At 41.0% G+C, this 10,278-nt stretch overlaps 1 protein-coding gene across 1 annotated transcript; it reads left to right on the forward strand.

The window, feature by feature from the left end:
• Nucleotides 1-9,634: 9,634 nt before the first annotated feature.
• LOC112162352 (protein split ends) lies at nucleotides 9,635-10,194 on the forward strand (the record flags this gene model as incomplete). The annotated part of the gene is given in 1 exon segment (XM_024298160.1): nucleotides 9,635-10,194. A coding segment is annotated over 1 exon segment (529 nt), but the record flags the coding sequence as incomplete, so codon positions are not given.
• Between the last annotated feature and the right edge of the window lie 84 nt (nucleotides 10,195-10,278).

Raw genomic sequence — 10,278 nt, forward strand, 5'->3', positions numbered from 1 at the left:
AACTGTATCGTTGCATCCCTAGTAATGACTGAAAGAACGAAACCAGATCCCAACTACAAGCGGCTGAAATGAGTTTCCTCTGGAGGGTGTCTGGACGCTCCTTTAGAGATAGAAGCTCGGTCACTCGGAGAGATCTCGGAGTAGAACCGCTTCTCCTCCACATCCAGAGAAGTCAGTTGAGGTGGCTCCAGCATCTGATCCGGATGCCTCCTGGACGCCTCCCTGGTGAGGTGTTCCGGGCATGTCCCACTGGGTGGAGGCCCCGGGAAAGACCCAGGACACGCTGGAGAGACTATGTTTCTCGGCTGGTCTGGGAACTCCTCGGGGTCCCCCCAGAAGGGCTGGAGGAAGTGGCAGAGGAGAGGGAAGTCTGGGTATCTTTGGTTAGACTGCTGCCCCCGCGACCCGGATGAGCGGAAGAAGATGGATGGATGGAGATACAAAGTTTGAATAAGTGAAGAATCCTGACAAACCGCAGCATCTCCATCTTTCTCTTTATCTTTGACCCCCTCCATAACAGCTGGCCAATGACTGAAGACATCTTTAGTCTTGTAAAATATTTGGTCCGCAACAAAAATCTCCAGAATGAATACAGAGTTTAGGACTCGATCCAGAACAAATTAAGTGGTCTAAGAAAATCTGATTTTCCAGTGTGAATACACCCTAAAACAAAAAACTGAAGATGAGTCCACTTCCAGATCCAACAGATAACTGCAAACACTTCAAACATACCAAACAGGGGTCAGAGGTCAGTTAGGAATCAGAAACTCAAAGAAGTGACTGACCACGAGCAAAAACACAACCTGCACAATTCATCACAATAAGGTTTTGTGTGCGTCCTGCTCTAAGTAAACACATTTGTAGTGAGAAAAATTAAAAAAACATGAATTAGAGACTACTAACTGATTACTGCATCACAGCACGGAGCAGCAGGTCACTGTTGTGCATTTGGAACTGGTCCCAACACAGAAACGTGCTATTAATGTTCAAAATAACTTCAAATAGTTGAGATCTAACACATTTTTAGAAACAAATAAATGTGTTTTTTTGGGGGGGAAATTCAGTGTCAACTCAAACCTCTATTTCACCATGCTCCGTCCTGCACCATATCAGAACATCCACGTCTTCCAGAACTATTCAGTCCTGTTCAGGTGAAGACGGGAACACTCTGGACCAGGTCTCTGTGACCTGAGGCTCACATGAGGCTCTTTGTCCCTCCAGTGTGACTCTTTAGTTTGAAGAAAAATTCAACAACTTCAATAAATGATGGGTTTTAGTTTTTTATTTTATTTTTTATTTTACTAATGCTTACACCTTTAACTCATCTTATAACTGACAACATTGATGGTAACAGGTTGATCATTTTAGAGTAGTTTATGGTTTATTCTTTCAATAGTTTTAGTTTTATCCTTTATAATTTTTTTATTTTGGATTCTCACTCATTTTCTACGAATCATGTTTACAATCAACAGTTAAACTGAGAAAAGGATGAAGGCACACTTTAGAACACGTGTCAAAGTCGAGGCCCGGGGGCCGGATCCGGCCCTCCAGGTAATTCTATCCGGCCCTCATTTTATTGTTATTAATGACCCAATGTTAACTTGCACTCATTTCTAACTTGTATAATTTTGACAAAATATATTTTTATGGAGAGTAAAATATTGAAAGTTATTTAAGGTTTAAGTTGATTTATTCTGGAATAATATTACTGTCTGCTTTTATTATTCATAATTATGTTAAAAAGTTACAGTTTTAAAGTTTTAAAAATGTAGTTTTAGAGTGTTTATCCTGTTCGGCTTTGGCCCCCTGAGCGATTGAGTTTGACACTCCTGCTGTAGAAAACGTCTTGTTTCACTTGGTTTTCTTACATTAACAGTTCAGCAGGAGGATCTTACTTGACATAGGATGTACTTTATTTTGAAAGTAAGTTGTATGTGCTGCCATATATAAAAATATAAAACTCTCATAATGTAATAGTTGTAAATATTAAAGAAGCTACATGTAAGTAATGTAAGTAAATCTTTATTTATATAGGACCTTTCTCAGAGCGTGACTCACAAAGTGCTTCACAATGTCAATGTAACATGTAATGAATGAATGGTTTAAAGCTCATAAAACATTTATAAAGTGTTTATCAAACAATAAAGAGTGACTTTGTGGCTCTCACTGGCCAAATGTCTCTTTTAGGATTAAAGGTTTCAGACTCCTGGTCCTGATGGATTAGACTGAGCTAATCCGTCAAGATGTCTTTGAGCCTAAAACTGTCTGGGAGTTGTGAGGTTTTTGGTAAATCTCTGCAGTCACTTCTGTTAACCTGTTGGCAGTGACGTGATCTCTGAGTGTGGAGTGACTTCCACTCAGGAGTTTTCTATTCTGATGCAGAAAAGACATTTTTGAAGTTGAGCTTTTTACAATCCTGTCATCTGTGCTGCGTTTACCTGCATTACAAAAGGATGAGATGACTGCTAGCCTCTCTGAGAGAGAGATTCCTCAGACAGAACTTCAGCTTTCTTCATTCAACACTTGAGAAATGACCTGGACAGTACCAGGAAAAGCTGCAGCTTTAATGCCAGAGTGAAATGACAAGAAGTCACAGCATTTCTCATGAGGGGAATCCACACGCTGAAAAGAAGGATGTGAAAGCCGATGATCCTCAGGTCACAGGCTGTTGAAACAATCTTATTAGGTGTCGAAATGTGCACCACTAAATTTATCCGGCCGGTTCAGTCTTTCCATGACATGCTGGGATCGTCAGCCGTCATGATTCTGTCATTTTTCTGGAAGCTGATTAAGAAAAAAAAGCACCTAATGATGAGACAAAAACAATGATTACAAAGAAAAGAACCCCCTTTAAAGATTGAAACATGTATTTTTTGTTCAGATGGGTTATGTTGAAAATAAACTGGGTGGTCACAGTCTCCCCGCTCTGCTCCATTCCGATCACCCACCTGCAGACAATAGATCCATGAACGTCTTTGATTTCCTTGTCAGAGCTTGAATCTGGATCTAAACTGTACGGCTGGATAGCTCTGATATTGATCATCATTATTGTTGCACCAGTAATGTTGGGTTTAAGGTGGGGGGGGGGGCTGTCAGCTAGAGGAACAGACTGTAAACAGGTCATAAGGAATTGGAGACAGTATGGGGGGGAGATCTAATAAACTCATTTTGATCTGCAAAAACAAAAGATTTTTAGATTTTGCCTAAAAACATCACAATTATAATGAAAAGACCACCAGGACTTTTTAAGACTTTTGCAGCAGTTCAGCAGGTGGTGCAGCGAGGAAAAAACAAACAGATAAAACAGATAAAACATGACCTTAAAAATTATTCTTATTTTCCTTAACTAAAAAGCAATGAGTGATTCTCACCGACTGACTTCATTCTCTTCATTTCTGCATCAGTTTTGTGTATTTCTGTGGGTTTTCTTTTATTAGAGTGAGTGTATGGACTGTGACTGAATTCTGAGTTTTATTTTGAAAAACTAAAAAAATGCCAAAGAAAGAAGGATAAAAAAATGGGTGTTTTGTTCATCATCAGGAGAAAAATGCTACAAGAACATGTAAAAACACCATTTTCATTGGAGTGGATCTATGAAAAAACATGAATAATGAAATATTTGTACAGAACGGAGATGTTTTCTCTATTTCAGCAACACAACGGGATTTCATGGTTCGTGTGTCCCTTAAACTCCTCTGTCGAGCACGTTTTCCTCACTTCAGTCCTCAGAAAACATCAGAGTTGTTTATGTCTTCAGGTTTACATTGTGAGAAAATCTCAGACTTTAGAGGTCCTCGGAGACCCAATGCTGATACGCAGTCATCTAGTTTTATGGATCTGCTTCAGTTTATGATGCTGCGAGGAAAAGGTCAGGACATTTGTATATACTCCTCTGACCTAAACATGTTGTGTTGTCATTCCACTAAAAGGCTTTACAATTTCCTCTGACTGACTTTGGAGACTAAAAATAAACGTCCCGTCCTCAACACTCTTCTGTCTTTGCTGTTTGTTGTTCTGCTGTTGGCTCCACCACAACACTTGATCGGGTTGCTTGTTGGGACAGGTTGTCGAGGCCCGGTTCTGCTGCAGAGAACTCCATAGGTTCTGATAGATGGCGGTGTAATCACTTCCGTGAGGGAGTGCAGGAAAGTCCCCAATGCATGTGTCGCATTTGCAGCCTGGAGCTTTAGTTACCCAAAACCTTTTAGTGCAGGAAAAGGAAACAACAGTAATACGAACTAGAAAAGTTGCATTCCCTGAGATAATGCTAGTGTGAATGCTTTTTGCTGGAAATGGTGACGCAATTTCCTTTAATTAATGAAGGGATTTGCTGAAAATGCAAAAGTTATTTGCGAAATGCTATGAAAGAGCGCCGAAAATGACCTAAATTTCTGAAAAAGAAATGTAGTAAAATTGATTAAAAATCCCTAATACATGTTAATTTTGCAAAACTATTTAGTATGCTGCTTAAATATGAGCTAAACTCCAAATTAGCCCAAAAAGCCTCAGTAGATTCAAAATTAGCCAAAAAAAAGCTAACTCATTGCTTAAAAACTAGCTAAACTCCAAAAGTACCTAAAATTCCTCAATAAACTAAACTAGTCAAAAACGTTAGCCTGTTGCTAAAATAGAAGCTAAACTCTAAATTAGCTTAAAAACCTCAGTAGATAACAAATTAGCCAAAAACTTAAAATATTAGCTAAACTCCGAATCTTTATAGTAGCGTACTTTAAAAGATGAAAACATAGTCTATGAATATCTTTACAGTCTTGTTGCTAATCTGCTCAAAACTTTGAAATTTGAAGAATTCATCATCTATTTTTATCAGCCATATTTATTTAAATATTTCAAAAACTATAAAGTTCAGGAATACCAAAACTACAAGCAGTAATGTTCTGAACGAGCTGAACTTTTTGATACCAAGATTGCTGAAAAATCACTGAAAGTGTGTTTGAGTTTAAACGTGCTGAAAAACACACAGATAGGAGAATCACTATGGTGTGAATGCTTACTAAGCAATCACACAATAAGTAAAGTCATCAACACGCCGTGCCAAACTCCACAGCTTTGAGTGAACACTTGGGAGGAGATTTCTAACGTTTTTCAAGGACAGCTTTCATTTTTGCAGCACTTTATTGAGAGCATTATTTTATCATCACAATAGCTTTCCAGCTGACTGAATTTTCAGCCCACACAAGTGTCTTCTAACAGCTTCATCCATGCTGAGGATCCTTTCAGATCCTGGAGGCTGCAGATAATCTCAGAATATTGTCTTGACTGTCTTTTAACATTTAAAGGAATGGAAAGGCTGCACACCTGAAACTCCTTTCTGATCCTGTGTGGACTCCTGAGTGCATCAGCTGCTCCAGCACAGATCACATGTTCAGATGAAGGGGAAATGGATCATTTCAAGGACAGCAGGCTCTTCAGGTTTAAGTGTGCACGTTCAAAGGGACTTTTCATAACATGTTGCAGATGATGCGACAGTGGAGGAGAAGATGACGGCAGAGTTTGGCATCAAAGTGCTTCAGGAGGTCAGGCTCATCCAGCAGAGGACAGGAAGGATGTTCTGGGCCTCTTGTTTCCTCTCCTCAGTCTGTCACTCTGTCCAGTGTTTGCTGCCATCTAGTGTTTGAATGTGAATACTGCTGATGTGGCAGTGATGTGCTCTCAGGGAGACAAACACTTTCACAATTTCCTAATTTAGAGATTTATTTTAAGAAAACAGATTTGGAATTTTCGTCTTTTGAATCTATTTCATGGAGTAAAATCAGGATCAGCTTAAAGTGAATGAAAATCAAGACTGAAATAAAAAAGAATATTTGAAAGCAGTTATAAACTGATATTGAAAATGTGAAAAAATAAAATGGAATATTTGAAAAAAATAATACAAAAAATGTATTGAATAAAAAAACATAAAACTGTTAATCAAAAAAATGTTTATTTGTACTTTTAACTTTTCCTTTTTTCGCTTCTCTCTGTAGCCGATCAGCTCAAAGCCCCGTCCTCATGTAGAAATAGGATCAGCTCAGCAGCAAAAACTCTGAATTGAAACTGAAAACAAAGAACTGAAAGCAAACAGGGAAAAAGAAAATTAAAAATAAACATTTATTTATTATATGTAACAGTTTTTTTATTTTTATTTTCAATGTTTCTTTCTAGTTTTCAATACTATTTTTTCTGATGTTCAATTTTATTTTCTCAATTTTTCAATAATTCCTTACGTTTTCTATATGTATTTTCAGGATCAAAACTGTTTTCAAATTTTCCTTTTTTTAAAACGAAAAATGTTGTTCTTTATTCTCTTTAAGTGGATCCTGATTTGACCCCATATTAACTGTAAATTATTTTTTAAATGCTGTTTGTTATGTTAACCTTCAGGCTGTAAAACAGGGATCCCCAACTAATTTGGCAAGAGGTCCAGTAACAGTCAGCTTGGTAGACCTGAGTCCAGCATCAAAAACAGTCAGACAATAATTCACTTTTCTGTTCTTTTATTTAATAGCAATGTGTTTTAATCAGCAAAGAAATATTTTATTTTGTTGTCTCAAAAACTTTTTCTGTCATTCATTTTTGTACATCCATCCATCATGTTCCTCCAGGAACATGAGGTGAGAAGAACCCTGAGAGCTACAAAACCCAGGAAAGCTGCAGGACCAGACGGCATCCCAGGGGTTGTCGTCAAGGAGTGTGCGGGTGAGCTAGCTGGTGTCCTCACCACACTGTTCAACCTCTCACTGTCCCAAGCCTCTGTCCCAAGCTGCCTCAAATCATCCAGCATCATCCCCATCCCCAAAAAGTCACCTGTAAATAGCCTCAACGACTTCAGACCCATCGCCCTAACATCCATAATCACCAAGTGCCTGGAACGTCTTGTCTCCACCTGGACGTCCTCCCAAAGACCCTTGATCCCTTCCAGTTTGCCTACAGGCAAAACAGATCCACAGAAGACGCCACAGCCCTGACTCTACACACTGCGCTGAGCCACCTGTAGAACAGAGACAGCTACGTCAGGCTGCTCTTTGTGGACTTCAGCTCAGCTTTTAACACAATCATCCCAGACATTCTCATCTCCAAACTGCTGAACCTTCACATCCCCCCGACTCACCTGCCACTGGATTAAGGACTTTCTCACCAACCGTCCACAACAAGTAAAACTCGGTCCCCACCTCTCCTCCACCCTCCAGCTCAGCACCGGCTCCCCCCAGGGCTGCGTCCTGAGCCCCCTGCTGTTCTCCCTGTACACCTCGGACTGCCCCGCCTCACACACCTCCAATGCCATCTTCAAATTCGCAGATGACACCACTGTGGTGGGACTGATCTCAAACGGTGATGAGACGGCGTACAGGGCAGAGATCAGCAACCTGGCCAAGTGGTGCTCGGAGAACAACCTGTCTCTAAATGTCCAGAAGACCAAAGAAATCATTTTGGACTTTAGAAGACACAGTCACGCCCACGCCCCGCTACAAATAAATGGAGAACGGGTAGACTGTGTAAACTCCATCGGATTCCTGGGCATCACCATCTCTGCTGACCTGTCCTGGTCAGCAAACATCCGGGCCGTGGTGAAGAAGACTCAGCAGCGGCTGCACTTCCTCCGCATCCTGAGGAGGTGTGATCTGGATCAGAGGCTGCTGGTGAACTTCTACCGCTGCTCTGTGGAGAGCATTCTGACCTACTCTCTGAATGTGTGGTACCCAGGCTCCACATCACTGGACAGAAAGGCTGTGCAGAGGGTCAGAAACACAGCACAAAGAATCATCGGCTGCCCCCTGCGCCCCCTTGCGACCCAATCAAGATCCCGCTGCCAAAAAAGAACATCTACAATCCTGAAGGACCCAACCCACCCCGCCCACCACCTGTTTGACTTGCTGCCATCAGGACGCCGCTACAGGTCAATCAGGTCACATACCACCAGACTCACAAACAGCTTTTTCCCCTGGTCCATACGGATGCTGAACAACATCCAATGAACAAACTGAAACATTGTCAATTTTGCACAACTGCACATCTCACTTGAAATAGTATTTATTACCATGCTGCAATTATGTCGTGTACTTCCCCTTTTGCCCTACCTCTGTACAGTTTCATATTATTATTACTGTTAAATAAGTTATTTTTTACTTTTATTCTACTTATTTATTTTGTTCTTATTTTTAATTTCTTTTCTATATTTTTATTGTGCTGTGCATCGCTGCTGGTGGACCCCCCACAATTTAACTGTTCCTGACAGTTACAATAAAAGTCTTTGAATCTTTGAATCTTCCTGACCGCTCTTTCCCTCTCGGGGTCGCGGGGGTGCCAGTGGGGTGCTGAGGTACGTTCACCTGTTAGAATGTGTTTCACTCACAACACTCAACACTCACAAATCAGCTCAAAACGAAGATGGACGAAGGAAAAGAATTCTGCATGTGACTTGGGAGTTCTGTTCAGACTTTTCAGAAGAAACGGGTCATTCTGAAGATGATCTGGAGGAAGACTGAACATTTCCCTCCATTAAACAGATCAATGTCACTGCTCATTCTGACTTGATCAAAAAGTTGATTGAAAACTTTAAGACTCGCTTTGATGGCTTTACTTTGGGAGAGCAGCTCTTGATCTTTGTTAAAAATCCCTTCTTAGTGAAGAATGACGTCATGTTTTAAAAAGAGGCCACACATTGTTACAGAGCAAGTCCACAGTCCCTCCAGAGGGAGCTTCTAGATTTGCAGGCTGATGTAGTGTTGACAGATCAATATAACAACCTACTGATAAGGGTGGGACACTTGTATTATTATATATCATAATTATGAATGCTTTATGAGGTCCATTCATGTCACTTGCACTTTGAGTGAAAAACAGGAGAATGTTAAAGGTTGGGAAAGAACACACATATTGCACTACAAGGAAGCAAGTTTATATGAAATCTGCTTTTACTCTTCAATGTAGTTTATTTAAGTATTTTTGTACAAAAATGAGCAGCTTACGTGTGGTGCCAAAGTAGTTATCCCCTGCCACGATTTGCGACTAGTCGCGGGAGCGCGCATAGGCTCCGTCAGCAACTCACTGCTGGCAAATAGAAGCGAAAGCTTCGGTCCGCTCATCCCGGAAGACACGATTGGATTTTCAGACTTCACTTTTCTCATTTTAGACAGCACGGTTTATCTCTCAATCACTCGATAACTTCACATTCCAACATGTAAACATTAGCACACCGACATGAGCTTTTGCCGGTTGAAGGACCCCGGTCCGTACGTAGCTGTCCTCGCGCGCGCCTGCTCAATAATCCCTGTAGTTAAAAATAAATATAATATCATACTTTTTTATTAAAAATGCTTAGCAGTCTGAATAAGAGGGTCTCTGGGTCTGGACCCGGACCGTGGTCCACCAGTTTGGGACCCCTGATGTAGACAAAAACAGAGAAAACAATATCTTAACAATAGCCCGCTAGCGTTAGCATCACAATGGCGGTTTTGGTTTCCCATGTTGATAGTCAGTGATTGATCTCTGATTATATGTAATTGAGCCTGAAAATTCTTATGTCTTTTGTATATTTTCATTAATCAATTTCTAAGTAAAATCTAGCAGGCCAATCAACGTGCAGTACACGAGTGACGTCACATGATGTACGCATGTGATGTAATTTGATGCTAGCATGTCTATCGTTATGAATTACATGATGACATATGATGTCATACCTGTACCATGACATCATTGGCAGACTTCTTGAAGGTGGGTGTTTGCCAGCCAGATTCAACTTCGAGATTCAAAGACCACAGCTACTGCAAGCGTCCACGGATCGGAAAGAAAGAAAGAAAATGTTCAGAAATCAGAGACACTTCGCGCCCCACCCAAACCAGGGATTCTACCATCCTCATGGAAATGCTCATTTCGGAGGGAATCAGCTTTTCCAGTTAAACCACCCATATCCAGCCCCTGGTATGGTACAACAAGCCTACACCCCAAACTGGGTGCCACAGAATTACTGTGTCCCACCCAACCACCCTAATCACCAAGCCTATGCCCCACAAAGAAACCCAAATTGGGGCTACCAAAATTGGAATGCCCCCCCACCACCTCCTCACCATGGAAACTTCAATCAGGGACTCCAAAATGACCATGTCCCCGTAAACCATGCAACTGGAGGGAACCCCTCATATCCAACTGGCCCTGCCCCTGACAGGAGCTTGGATCAGAGACACAGTAACCATCCTGCATCCCCACCCCCAGAAATAAAAACTGAAGATCCACCAGCCCCTGCTCTTGACACAAAGCAGGATCTGGAACAAAAGGATTATA

The sequence above is a fragment of the Oryzias melastigma genome, linkage group LG19 (assembly GCF_002922805.2).
Source record: "Oryzias melastigma strain HK-1 linkage group LG19, ASM292280v2, whole genome shotgun sequence".
In the NCBI taxonomy this organism is placed as follows: domain Eukaryota; kingdom Metazoa; phylum Chordata; class Actinopteri; order Beloniformes; family Adrianichthyidae; genus Oryzias; species Oryzias melastigma.